Source organism: Gossypium hirsutum, chromosome A11, assembly GCF_007990345.1.
Source record: "Gossypium hirsutum isolate 1008001.06 chromosome A11, Gossypium_hirsutum_v2.1, whole genome shotgun sequence".
In the NCBI taxonomy this organism is placed as follows: Eukaryota; Viridiplantae; Streptophyta; class Magnoliopsida; order Malvales; family Malvaceae; genus Gossypium; species Gossypium hirsutum.
Window position 1 is genome coordinate 3983291 of NC_053434.1, and position 14353 is coordinate 3997643.

General features: G+C 33.6%; 4 protein-coding genes across 5 annotated transcripts; 3 read left to right on the forward strand and 1 right to left on the reverse strand.

Annotated features, from left to right (window-relative positions):
* The first annotated feature begins 295 nt into the window (after window positions 1-295).
* On the forward strand, window positions 296-1914 carry LOC107923688 (gibberellin 20-oxidase-like protein). Its single transcript, XM_016853863.2, has 2 exons — window positions 296-1066; window positions 1163-1914. Exons 1-2 carry the CDS (start codon window positions 711-713, stop codon window positions 1788-1790), a joined length of 984 nt encoding a protein of 327 aa, XP_016709352.1. The 5' UTR covers window positions 296-710; the 3' UTR covers window positions 1791-1914.
* Window positions 1915-2638: 724 nt separating this feature from the next.
* Window positions 2639-5802, reverse strand: LOC107923123 (uncharacterized). Its single transcript, XM_016853335.2, has 4 exons — window positions 4942-5802; window positions 3483-3723; window positions 3250-3343; window positions 2639-3053 (listed from the first exon to the last, which is right to left on the reverse strand). Exons 1-4 carry the CDS (start codon window positions 5382-5384, stop codon window positions 2764-2766), a joined length of 1068 nt encoding a protein of 355 aa, XP_016708824.1. The 5' UTR covers window positions 5385-5802; the 3' UTR covers window positions 2639-2763.
* Window positions 5803-8370: 2568 nt separating this feature from the next.
* Window positions 8371-10143, forward strand: LOC107924790 (60S ribosomal protein L15). The gene is made up of 4 exons (XM_016855383.2): window positions 8371-8571; window positions 8963-9129; window positions 9327-9524; window positions 9663-10143. Exons 1-4 carry the CDS (start codon window positions 8568-8570, stop codon window positions 9906-9908), a joined length of 615 nt encoding a protein of 204 aa, XP_016710872.1. The 5' UTR covers window positions 8371-8567; the 3' UTR covers window positions 9909-10143.
* A 559-nt stretch (window positions 10144-10702) lies between these two features.
* Window positions 10703-14286, forward strand: LOC107924608 (luc7-like protein 3). Of its 2 annotated transcripts, XM_016855136.2 has the most exons (7): window positions 10703-10960; window positions 11065-11193; window positions 11475-11514; window positions 12717-12792; window positions 12900-13100; window positions 13331-13543; window positions 13628-14286. In XM_016855136.2, exons 1-7 carry the CDS (start codon window positions 10918-10920, stop codon window positions 13976-13978), a joined length of 1053 nt encoding a protein of 350 aa, XP_016710625.2. In that variant the 5' UTR covers window positions 10703-10917; the 3' UTR covers window positions 13979-14286. The 2 variants fall into 2 exon arrangements, with proteins under 2 accessions (XP_016710625.2, XP_016710627.2); XM_016855138.2 differs by lacking the exons at window positions 10703-10960; window positions 11065-11193 and adding an exon at window positions 11736-11797.
* The last annotated feature ends 67 nt before the right edge of the window (window positions 14287-14353 follow it).

Genomic DNA, 14353 nt, shown 5'->3' on the forward strand with positions numbered 1-14353 from the left:
AAATTGTTCTTGTTTAAAGAAATAGCCAAGCTGTTTTGTGGACTCTCCACATTAACTTCAGTCAACCCTTCATTTGGTCGTTGCATTTGGCCTACGGGATTCTTCTTGACAACTGTGAGTTTGTCCTACTCCTGGTTGACCTTAACATACAAACAAAACTACTACATACGAGGCCCTTTTATATTATTAACACCCCAAGTATTTTATTAACCATTTGTGTCTAGATTTCAGACCATGAATTTCTGTTGATTTGAATAATTATAAATGCTTTGCTTGCCTTTTTCTTCGGCAGGCTGTTTCAACTTCCAGTTTTCCTTCCTGTGAATTAGAATCAATTCTTCCTGTTCTTCTTTTGACTTCCCTGCAGCTTTCTTTCTTTCAGAAATGTCTTTATATGATGGGATCTCTTCCGATCATATGGAGGGATTAGATATTTGGATCATCATATATATACATATATATTGCCAAGGACTACAAAGATTTCATCAAGGGTTTTGTTATCTGCATAATAATACAGGTTTTAGGTACAAAGTACAGCGTGTGATTTACGATTAATGTATGTTTCAAATATGCATCCTTATATTAAATACATCTGCCATGTGAATTTGAATGTCTAGACATTTCTTTCTCTCCAGGTAATTATATATATATATATAAGACCTCAACCCTACTTAACAAAGTAACCCATTTTCATATGTAGAGATGAAATAATGCCTGAACCCAAGGCTTGCGTAGAGCTTCCTGTATTTGACGTCTCCCAGCCCTTGTGTTCATCCTCCCTTTCCTCCCTCTATCTAGCCTGTACTCAATGGGGATTCTTCCGCATAACCAATCATGGAGTCCCCAAACATCTTTTCACCAATCTCTATTCCCTTTCAAATCATATCTTCAGTCTCCCCATTGGCTCCAAACTCAAGGCCGGCCCAGCTTCCTCCTTAAAAACCTACACCCCTCCTTTCATCGCTTCCCCTTTCTACGAGAGTCTTCTAGTGTCCGGACCCGACTTCTTTTCTTCTGCACAAAGTTCAGTGGATGTTCTTTTCGACCACCCAAAGTCCGACTTCAGGTAGTATTTATAGTCACCATATGTATATGTGCTTCTCGTTTTATCAAAATGCATGGCAAGGGTTCATGTATGTGTTTTTTTGCTTGTTTTTGCTAGTGAGGTATTGGATGAATATGGGAACATGATGACTAAGCTATCAAAGGAGATAGTAAAAGCTGTACTGAAAAGCTTGGTGGAAGAAGATTTGGGGAACAGATTTGTAGAGTCTGAATTCAGAAACTGTCATGGTTATTTGAGAATAGGCAATTACAGCCCTCTCAATATCATGAAAGAAGAAGAAGACGATCAACAAGATGATGAAGTTGAAGGGCTAGGCATGCACACAGACATGAGCTGCTTAACAATCGTTTATCAACATGAAATTGGGGGACTTCAAGTGAGATCAAACGAAGGGAAATGGATGGACATAAGCCCTTGTGAAGACACACTTGTCGTCAACGTTGGGGACCTAATGCAAGCATGGAGCAATGGCAAGTTAAGGTCCTCAGAACATAGAGTTGTTTTGAAAAGAAATGTTAATCGGTTCTCTTTGGCTTTCTTTTGGTGCTTTGAAGATGAAAAGGTAATATTTGCCCCTAATGAAGTCGTTGGAGATCATTCAAGGATCTATAAGCCATTTGTTTGTGCAGATTATTTGAAATTTAGATTAATCAGTGAAAAGGGCAAGTTTGAGAGGGTTGGATTTACCGTCAAAGACTTTGCAGGAAACTGTGACACTTTGTAAAAATTACCCACATTATTGAAAATCAACAAAAAATGTATCACATTGGTTTTCTCTTTTCTTTTTTTGAGTTCTTCCACTTCTCTCCACAAGCAATTAATAAAAAAACAATTTCCTTTCTTAATAATGCAAATCCATAATGCAGACTCAATGGCTAAGCTTCCTTCCAAGTTGTCAATCATCAAGTTGTTATTTCTTATATATCATATAGTATTAATATCATATCATACAGTTAACATTAATAAGTGTTGGATGCAGTAGCAAGATACATTATATTTTTAAAGTGAAAATAGAGTTTGAACTTTAAAAATGACATTGTTAGGAGAAACAATCACGAACCCCGAACATGGATAATAATACAAGCATGAAAAGTAAAAAGAATTAGTACAATCAACTACCAAAAAGAAACTGAAAGCAATATTCTACATTGAGGACGATATTATTTTACAGTTCATCGCTAATAAAATAATCAAATAGTGACACATAACATGCCACGTATACTTTATGCCACATGTAAGAACTAATTAACCTATCTTTTAAATAAAAGAGGCAAGATACAATCCCCTCTTAATGTAAACCGTTTTGAGGTGAGGTTTATGGTGCTTCCATTAGCAATTATTTCTGTGAACATGCAATGCTTTGCAAGGACAATTAAATACTGTTGTTAAATAATTGAGATCAAAACGTTGACAGCTAAACTAAATGGTGCAAGCTTATAGGCTATTAAAAATTTAAAGCTCACAGAGGTCAAATTACACCTCGATTTTCCTGTCAGCTATTTTTAACAGAGCTCACTCGGTGATGCTGACAGGGTAGCATGTTAAACTCGGTGTAGATAGAACATCAACATCTTAACAATCACGAACTATAATAAAATGCCTTTGAAACAATAACATAATGCTTAAATATGTCCTAATATCCATATATATTATCTTAAAACATATTAAGCTAAACACAATCCGTCATGTCGTCGAATTCAAGTAATTTTAGCTCGACTCACAACCACAATCAACAAGACTAAAACAGATAGCAAGAATGAGGTTCTTAGCCTTTGATCAAATGGGTCAGGAGTTCCTGGTGTTTTCGTATCGTTATCCACAGGCAGCTTAAACAACTCGTTGACGAGCTTTGTTAGTTTCTCGAATAAATCCAGGACCTTTTCTTTAGTGTTGTAAAAAATCCACTTCACTATATTCGTTGTCTTGTCTGATTGATCGGAATCCTCAACTGAGCTCTCATCAAAACTCATTGGACTACTATCTGCAGCTGCATAATCATCAATGTGAATATGTATTTCTCATGATATGGTGATAATGTTTGTTCCATGTTCTTCTGGAAGCTTATAATATTATAATATAGAGATGCCATGGTCCCTTAAGTAAATAAAATATTAGCATGTACCCTTAAGCAACACTACATGATATTAGCCATTGTCCAAAGCATTCATAGAATTCAGACCAACCTGCATAATATGTCTCTCTCAGCTCCCTCACCACCTCATTGTTCAAAACAGCATTCCAAACAGCTTCATCGGAAGATAATGAAAGTACCATTTTCTGCCAAAACATAAATGCGGACTGTTTAGATTGAGTCTATTCATAATTGATATAATACCGTGCATAATGTAGCAGTACTGCACCATCCTCTAAGAAAATCCATAGAATTCTTATATCCAAGAGTGGCAAAAAAAGAGACCTGAATCGCTGGATCTGTCTGCAACAAATGGAAAGCATCGTAAACGCTGTTTGACACATAAGGTTGGAATGCTCGTGTGTTATAAAGTTGCATAGAAGGCTCCATCCAATCCAACTCAGACCCAACAGAATGAACCCTGTGCATCGAGCAACTACTTGGGCTTGGATAAGCTATTTCCCTGCCAGCATTATGAGAGAACCTATCCCTGGTAAGCCGCGGACACGAGCTTACTCCGGAAACCCTATAATTACAAAAGATATTCAGCAGCAATGACTGCCAAAGTTCCTAAATTTCACCATACAAGCATCAATGTAAACAAGTTGAAGAACCCATTGGAGCTGTTGTCCCCCCGTCTAGTCATCACACTTTAGTCGTAAATTACAATTATTCTAGTGATAACAGTATGACTTTCACATGATCTAGACTTCTTTCTTCATTTTACCCTGTTATAGGCTTTTTCTCTCATATTTTAAGGTTTTTTTTTCTTTTTCAAGTGAAGTGCTTGTAGGGAAAAGCACAAAGTACACACATTCCTGTTCAAAATTTAGCTAAATTACTGTAGAAATTAGTATTTTTAGATGAATACAAATTAACCACTACATCTGAAGCCATAGTCAACATCAACTAGCTTCACTAATCTATAGCTAACACGTAAATACATAAGGGGCATCAACTTAGTTGAGTAAACAATGTTAATAGCAACTATTTTGCTAAATATATTATTTACAGTTGTAATCATTCCTTTCTTACTGCAATTAAATTATTTTGTTTATTTCGTTTTCCAATCATTTTTTATTTTTATTTTTTGTAAATAAAACATGTAGATTTCAAATCATTCTTATGCTTGCAAATTTGCACCATATTATCTTATTTGACTTTATATGCTATTGGCTTGCCATCACTATCAAATACAGCCAACACAAAAATCCTCACATTAGAAACAGAGAAGAAAAGTTGAATCATCCGTAGAAATAGTAAATTTTAGGATAAAATATCATAGAGGCCCTGTATTAATAATTAAATTATATTTTACTTTTTTTTCTCAAAAAATAAACAAATTATTCCCTCTACATTAGATAAAAAGTGAACTAGTTACTTTTGTTACAAATTGATGTGCATATACAATATTAATTTTTAACTGTAAAAATAGATAATATTTTTAATTGAAGAACTAATTTGCTACTAAATTAATGTACATGAAAGAAGAGGAAAATCTGATTCACAGTACAATGCGGTCAATGGTACTTTTTCCTAAATTTTAGACCAAGGAAAAAAAGCAATATGCACTGGTAAGAGAACAAGTTTTATTCCCTATTTGCAAATCAAAACAAAAATGGCAGTTGCACTGTTGCAAAAGAGAAGATAAATAATTTCATCAGAGAAGTGGTAAAGCAAACACTAATTTTCACTTAAATTCACAAATTAAACCCTTAATAAATAAAGAAAAAAAAAACCTGACCTTTTAAGAGCAGAGATCGCATTTTGGACTTCAGCAATAGAAGGAACAGGTCCTAAAACAAAATCAAAATCATGTGGCTGCTGCTTATTATCCTCTTCAATGGCGTCCACAGACACCCATTCAAAGTCATCAAAACAAGGAGTAGCAGAGGAAGCAGGCGACAGAAACCAGTTACTCGGCAACCCAGAATTAGCACTAATGGGCACACCACTGTTATTGCTATAAGAACCCAAAGAAGAACTCGCAGAAACAGAAAGATAACCATTGCTATTATTATTACTATGCCTCCGAGAAGCAGAAGATGTAGATGAAGGCAGTGTTTCTTGCAAACTTGAAGTAGGGTTACCAGTCCCGGAAACTGCTGTTCTTCCAACTACTGCTCTCAACATGTTGGCTCCTCTTGCACCACCTCCCATGCCTTTACCTCCTCCACCAAACATCATAACATATATATGTATTTTAGTGGTTTCTTTTCTCTCTCTCTCTTTGTTATCCTTTTCACTGGAAATATCAAGCACGTAGTAAGATCTGGTACTGCTATGGAATTTTTAAAGTATCCCTTTATCTTCGCACTAATCTTAACCGACCTACGGTTGATGACCAATTTTTTGGTTCGGTTGATGCTTACGAGGTAAGTTTCTTTGGAGTTTTCAAGTTTGGAATTTGGCTAGGAAATAGGATGGGATTCAATTGAACAGGAGGAGAATGTTATTTCTTTCTTTTTTTTATTCTATGGAAGTGGAGGACCCTCAATTTCACCTTATTTTATTTCATCTGGCTATCTATGACTGGTTCCATTTTTAGCTAGACATGCTACACTTTATTCTTCTCTACTTAATGCAGCAATAAAAAGAATTGAATAGAAAATATAATCTTTTTTTATCTATTTCAATTATTAAAATTCAATCATAATATATTCTAAAAAAAGCAATAATAAATTCCTAATATATTTTTAAACAATAAACATTCTAATTTCGTAACAAATTATATTAATTTGGTCAATAAATTAGTTTTATTTTTTCTTACGATAAACTGTCTTTTGATAAATTATGGTAGAAAGTTTTTTCCAAGATGATATATTAGATTATTAAGAATTCAATTAGCTATCTGACAAATACACTTTCAAAAGCTTCTTTTGAAAGAGCCGATTATCCCCTCAACGATTTTAAAATAATTTTTTTTCACTTTGCTAAAAAAAACTTATTTTTGCTAAGATTTTTTAAATACAAATTTTAAAAAATTAAATACAAACTTGCACAATTATATTATTTAAAAATTAAAAATAATAATTATTTAATGACGTAATTGATTCATGCATTGCATAAGTAAAAAAAAAACTAATTTAATTATAATTAAGGGTGTTTGATATATTAATCAAATTTAATTTATTAAAAAATTAATGTTTAATTTTTAAATTATATTTAATAAATATAATAAATTATTGTGTAAAGTTTTAAAAAAAACGATTAACATATCTTCAAGTATGATATAATTATCCTCTCTGATTGAATCAAAATTTGGAAATCTAAAATAATGAAAACTCATCACTTTTAAGTTTATGAGATATAGGGCAATATTCATTGGGAGATAAATGAGAAGAAAACAAAAGTTCATGATTTGGCCTTTGTGATTTATTTATTTTGTTATGACCGATATTAACCTTTAATTTTTCACTACATATGATCCTCTAGGTGCCACGTATTAGTATGTCTCTTTCGGATGCGAAAAAAAAAATCTTTAGAGGGACCCACGCTCTTAAATTAATCTTTCATTTTAGTCCCTAACTTTTTTTTATCTGACTCTACCTTTGCAATTAAATACAAATAAAATATTTTAGTTTGAATACGGAATTAAGATTGTGTATCAATGACTTTCTTTTTGTTCAAGATTTCAAAGTTCAAATAATACATTTTCTTTCCTATTTCGTAATATATCAAAAAGAATTATGACCAAAAAGAAATCTATCAAAAAGAATTCAAATAGTTATTGCAAAATAATTATTTGATTTTAGGGTAAATTGCATTCAAAGTCACTAAATTATTTGTAAGTATATATTTTAATCACTCAACTTCTAAAAGTTACAAAATAGTCATTAAACTATTCGAAAGTTTCCATTTAAGTCACCAGGTTAGGTTGTTAAAATCATTGATATATGACATTCTCTAATCGCACTACATGCACCAATTGAAAGCTCTCATTCTCCTTCTCTTCTACAATTCATTTTTTTTTCACGAAACAGCTTTGAATATCACGAATTTATGAACCAAATTTCAAATAACATTCTTTTCTAATCTTTGACACTAACCGGTAGATTAACTTGGATCTAACTTATGTTCTTCTACTCATTGATGGGTATAGGTCCAACATACCGATCGTCGAATCATCACTTGGAGCTTGCTACTTGAACTTAAAAAAAAAAAACTTAACAGTCTAATGATTTAAATTAAAACTTTTAAATAATACGACTTAAATAAACATTTTTAAACAATTTAATGACCATTTGTGTAAAATTTTAAAATTAAGGGACTAAAACGTAAATATACTAATAGTTTAGTGACACATATCACATTCTTAAATTAAATTAAAAAATTATGTATTATAATTAAATTAAATTAAAAATATAAAGCTGATTTTAAATTTAAAATAAAAAATACAATGTCAAATAAGTTAATCTTGATTAAAATTATATATTTATAATCAAATTAAAACGTGATCTCTTCGGTATTAAAATTAATGCTTTAAAAATTAGATTTGTGGTTATATCGATTAAATTATTAATTTTTTATTCTATTGGTTGTGGTGAAAGTCTAAAAATAATTATAACAAGGTCAAAATATGTTATAACCCCACGTATTCTTCAAAATTTAGAATTTAGTTCTTATAATTTTATTTCAAAGAATTTAATTTATATATTTTTCAAATTTCAAAATTTAGGTATAATTGCTAACATTATTATTATTTTTATTAAATTAGGATCATGTCATTTTTATAATTACATGACTACCAAATGATTTTTTTAAATTTAATTTTTTAAAATGTCACACCAAAAATATTAACAAAAAAATTTAGCAATGTTAATTGTAGCACATGAATTTTGAAAGGTGCAAAATAGAGGAACTAATTTCCTAAAAATAGTTACAAATTATTTATTAATTAATCTATTGTAATACATATCACTTTTTTAATTAAATTAAATAAAAAATAAAAAAAATGTTTATAATTAATTAAAATACAAATCTAATTTTTTTTATTTTATATTTAATCTATTTCTTCATCTTCTACTTTTTATTTTCTCGTCATTTCTTGGATTTTCTTCCCTTCACCAAATAGATATTTCGTTATATCTTTTGGGAAAGGAAAATGGGGTTGGCCCAAAATACTGTGGCCCCATTAGTACTATTTACGATAAAAATTAAACTGAGTCGACTTGGACCCCGTTTCAATCTTGGTCCAGTTATTGGATTGACCAAACAGACCACTTAGATTCACAAAAGGGTAACATCGTCAAATAAAATTACCCATGCCTTCTAAAACCCTAATGCGACTCCAAAATCATCATATTTATACATCTCAAGTCTTGGCAGCTCCTTATCCGGAACCAGAGACCGCAGGGAGCTCAAGCAGCCATGGGTACGCCATTTTTATAGCATTTAGCATCTAAAAGTCATGATTTTACCACTAACTGTTTCCTCATTTCTTTCTCGTTTTTTGTTGATACGATGATTTATATCTAGGATTTTTTCAGGCAGAATAATGGGATTTTCTGTGCTTGGTTTATTGTCCTTTATTGAGTAAATCTAACGTCTTTTGAAGGTCTGGCTATAAGTTGATCACTAATGTAATTTATCAGCTTTGTTTTTGTTCTGCTATGTGTTTTAGATTCAAATAGTAGATGCTAAATTGATCACTGTAGGTCTCTCAAATGAAAATAATTATATTTGATTTCTATATATATTTGGTTTGGCAATTTGAGTTATGATTTTTAATGATTTTATTTTTTGTTGTGATTTTGTTAATCTAGGGGCTTACAAGTACGTGTCAGAGCTATGGAGGAAGAAGCAATCCGATGTTATGAGGTTCTTGCAGAGAGTGAGGTGTTGGGAGTACCGTCAACACCCTTCCATTGTGCGAGTTAACCACCCAACTCGTCCTGACAAGGCTCGTCGCTTGGGATACAAAGCCAAGCAGGTAAACTGATCCACTGATTCTTTAATCTACTTTCCACCACTGCATTTTTGTGAGCCTTAGTTTCTGAAATTGTAAATTTTGGTTTGTTTTATTTACTGTTGTAAATTGGCATCATTTTTTCTTTAAGGACGTGTTTGTTGATATTTTCTCTGCCTGTTTGTTATGTCTGGCGACTAATCCTCTATGGTTCGTAATAGGGTTATGTTGTCTATCGTGTCCGTGTGAGACGAGGTGGAAGGAAGAGACCAGTACCTAAGGGTATTGTGTATGGGAAACCCACAAACCAGGGTGTCACTCAGCTGAAATTTCAGCGCAGCAAGCGATCAGTTGCAGAGGAACGAGCTGGTCGAAAGCTTGGAGGCCTTAGGGTTGTAAACTCATATTGGATCAACGAGGTGAGTTCTGCTGCAAATTAAGAACATGTTTTTAAAGATATTAGAGTATAGCTATGCTCATTAGCTACTTGCGGCCAACTTTTTTGTTAGATTCCTTGGTCAAGTTTGTTTCTTAATGTTCCGAGTTTGTCTTTGCAGGATTCAACATACAAATACTTCGAGGTCATCTTGGTTGATACTGCCCACAATGCTATCCGCAATGACCCACGAATCAACTGGATCTGTAATCCAGTGCACAAGCACAGGGAACTCCGCGGACTCACCTCTGCTGGAAAGAAATATAGGGGTCTTCGTGGCAAGGGACACTTGCACCACAAGGCTCGACCTTCAAGAAGGGCAAACTGGAAGAGAAACAACACTCTCTCTCTTCGCCGCTACCGTTAATTCCCATGGATTATATTTGCTGTTTTTGTTTCATCTACTTACCATCATTTCTTTTGTAAGGGTGAGAATTTTGAGACGATTATATATTTATATGTTTAGTAGACCTCTTGAAATACTCTACGATGAGGTTATTGAAAAGTTAGTGTAATGCTTTGAGACTGACTTGTCATATTCTGTGTTTGTTGGTTAAACTTGAACTTGAAAGTAGTGAATGTTTTCGCTTATTGAAAGTAAATCAAGGTTTACTTGGATGAACAAATGATATTTAATGAACTTGAAAGTGGTCATCTAATGCAATTTGTTGTAGCAAATTGTGAACCAATGTCACTTTAACCATAATTTTGAACCAAGTTTTCGACCAAAACCAATAATAGATTTTAATTTTATTAGTAAAAGAGGGGAGGGAGAACCTTAATCAAAGAAAAAACAATAGAATGATAATTGCTATTAATAAAATAATAAATTATCTGAAGTTCAAATTTTATAAATGTAAAGAGAATGAATATGAAAAATGTTACAAAATAAAACGTTAACACTAATAAATATTTAATTGATTGAATCGGTTTTGCACTAATTATTCGTTTTTTATTTTCTATTTAAACTTACTAAAGTACTAAGTTTTACCATTTGATTTGGTCGTAATTGCTCACCTCAGCACTAAAGTAAACAATCACAACAGTTCTGTAGTAACTTTATCTACACCACCACGACGTCGTTTTGTACGACAGTTGGCGCCGTTTTACTCTCCCTCTTTCCTTGCCCCCATTCCCAACTATTAAATAAAGACCGAACCTCGGATCAACAGTTCGCCCACAGTTGCCTAAAACATTAAAATCAAGTGCTCTGCCCCTCTTCTTTCTTGCTTCCATAAAATCCTTCTTTCTCATTGTTTTGTTTCACTTAATATTTCGATTTGCTTCTTCTTTTGGTTCTTACTAAAAGCAATAATTTCAACTTCTCTATTTACGCGAAGACCCTCAAGTTTCTTTAATCTCAAAAACCCTAAGCAATGGATGCACAGCGAGCTTTGCTTGACGAACTCATGGGAACTGGTACTTTTTAGATGCCTTATTTGTACTTTGGTAACACTTGTTTATTTCTTCGTGGTTATATGAGTTTGATATTGTATTTCTTTTTGACGTTCTCTATTTTATAGCTCGTAATTTAACTGACGAAGAGAAGAAGGGATATAGGGAAATCCGGTGGGATGATAAAGAGGTTTGTGCTTTCTACATGGTTCGATTTTGTCCTCACGATCTCTTCGTCAACACTCGCAGTGATCTCGGTGCGTTTTAAATTCTATATTTGATTTATTTTTTACTTTCTGTTTGTATCCTAAGCAAATGAAGCAGAAGGAAATATTTATGCTTGAGAAAATTGATAAAATAATAGGATTTTTCTAACTTATTTTAGCGTATTCTATTCTTATAGTAGCTAATAGCTAAAATGATTTAAGTTTTATTGGTTATGAATATTTATTTTCTTTATATTCATCAGTAATTACGCCATCAATATGCTTTTAGAAAATGCAGATGTTTAATAACTTTTTCTGTTTTCGTGAATCAGGACCATGCCCTAGAGTTCATGACCAAAAGTTGAAAGAAAGGTATGATTGAATTTGGATTTCTATGCTATGAGATATACTTTTGTATGAATGAATGTATCCAACAATCTGTTAAAATGCCTGTGCTTATTCTGTTTGTTTTAACCTTTTGCGTAGCCTTCTTGTTTAATAGTGAAATTTTGATCAAAATGTCTGTTTCCCGTGGGAACGTTATTGATATTGTATTTACTTTATTAAGTTAGCTGCTTCATATGTCCATGTAGGATGGAACTTATATATGCATTACACGCGGTATGCTAAGGTGTTGCTGGTTTTTCATTTTGAGGTAACTGATCTAACCATTTTGATCAGATACTTGCAAGGGTTAGGGAGAGATAATCGAACGCTCAGAAGCATATGATGTTTGCTTGGGAGTTTAATTTATTGGTTCTTGCCCCATCTTACATTGGGTCCTTCCTAAACCTATGAATTTTCTCAGAAAGAAATGCTTAAGACCTCAGTTTTATTGTAGAAGTGGACATGGAAGAAATAGTATTTCTTTTACTTGGAATGGAAATATCCATGAAAATTCAAATTGTACAGTTGACATGCAAGTGATTGATTGTTCGTTACCCTTGATGCTTGGTCCTTGACATCTTGGTACTGGATTTATTTCCTTCTTACTAGTATCCTTACTTAAAGACATTGGCATCATGATTGGCATCATCGGAGATAATTGGTGCTTCTTTACTTGCAATTAAATTGCATTATACTGCTTTTTTTTCTTGATTTTTGCAACATAACATCTTTGCATTTTTTATTATTTATCCTCTCTTTTATGGGTTTTGTATTTGCTATCTTTTCTCAAATTGTAATTACTTGCCAGGTTTAATGCTTGTATTTTGCTAAAGACTATCGACATTTGACATTTTATTTTATTTTTTAAAAATTTTATTGTTATGAAGGTGTAAAAACTTGTGACTCTAGATAGCCCATGGTTCTAGTTATTTTCTTGCTGCTGCTTTGGCATCCAATGCTACATTATTGGTTTTTCCCATTTGTTCCCTTGCTGCTTGTTATTTTCCCTGGAAATTGTATATACTACTTTGCTTTGTTTACAATATAGCTTGTCTATGAGCTAATTTGCAGCCTCTGGCTTTGGAGGTTGAGTTGTCTGAGCCAGTTTTGCGTTTTCTGATCAACATACACTACATGATTGCCTTGTTGGATTTGTGATTTAAGCGGTGTTTGAAATTTCTGACTAGTTTTGAGAAGTCTCCAAGACATGATGCTTACGTGCCCAAATTTGAAGCTGAACTGGCTCAGTTTTGTGAGAAATTGGTTTGTTCCATTTTCCTCTCCTTCCAACTTATTTTTTCCCTTTTAATTTTTCCTGTGACAACAATTGTCATTTTTATCTAGTATGTAACCTGCCTATTCTGCTCTAGGTTATGGACCTTGACAGAAGAGTTAGGCGCGGTCGAGAGCGCGTTGCTCAAGAGGTGGAACCTGCACCACCTGCTCCATTATCTGCAGAAAAATCCGAACAACTATCTGTCATGGAGGAAAAAATAAAAAACTTGCTGGAACAAGTAGAGACTCTTGGTGAAGCTGGAAAGGTGGATGAAGCTGAGGCGCTTATGAGAAAGGTGCTGTTGAGAGTTTCCATTTTCTGTTTGTAATTGATCCAAAATGGTGAATGAGATATTGGTTGCTCAATGTTGTGACATTCTGGATTGTTGTTTGACCACCTTGAAAATTATGTTTCTGTTTAACTGGTTCTTCAATTATGATTATTTAATTATTTCATTCCTAATTTTTAAATCATGACGGGCAGTTCAGATTTTGAATTTTGGCCTTCTGTGTTATTTGTTTATAGGTGGAGGCGCTTAATGCTGAGAAGACGGCCTTGGCTCAACAACCTCAGAATGATAAAGTATTGATGCTGGCACAGGAGAAAAAAATGGCCCTATGTGAGGTTTGTGGATCTTTTCTAGTAGCTAATGACGCTGCTGAGAGGACTCAATCACATGTTACAGGAAAGCAACATATTGGTTATGGCCTGGTTCGGGATTTCATCTCTGAGTTCAAGGTAAGTGTTTCTGCCCAGAATGAATTGTTGGCTTCGGATCAACCTTTTATGCTGAATGGGGGAACCTGAATGAACATTTTTTAGGAAGCCAAGGAGAAAGCAAGGGAAGAGGAAAAGTTATCAAGAGAGAAAGAAGCCGAAGAACGGAGAAAGCAGAGGGAGAAGGAATATGAGAGTAGGAGGAGAAGCGATTCAGGTGATAGGGACAAATATCATGATCGAGAGAAGGACCGAGACAGATATTGGGAACGTGATTTGGATCGCGAAAGGTCTCGAGAGCGGAATGGGAGAGGTATTCGTGATGGAGAGAGGGATTGGAGGTACAGGAATGGCAGAGATGGAGGCAGGGATAGACACCGGAAACGCAGCAGGTCCCATTCCCCCAGTAGACATAGTCGCAGGAGGTCCTCAAGAAGTCCAGTTCACCGATATTAGTGCATTCTGTAGGTAGATGTTTTGCTTTGAAATCCAATGAGTTAGACAACTTTTTTTTTCCTTTACTTTTTCTAGTTTATAAACTTGCGATTATGGAGTAGTGCAAATTTGGTCGTTCACGGGTGGAGCATTTTTCTTGGCATCTCACAGCTTTCTCGAGACTACCCCGAATCCCTTTTGTCAACATTAGTAGGGAAGAAAAGGGTTGAGGTAGGTAAAACAATATTATTTGCAACTATTTTTTTTTTTTAAATCTTGTGTAAACTAAATTATAGTTTGCAGATGTGGAAATTGTTGAGTCTCTTATAGCTCCTTTCCTTGATATGCTTTTTATCCATATAGTCAAGCTTCTGAGAAAGATTGAAATCTTTCCAG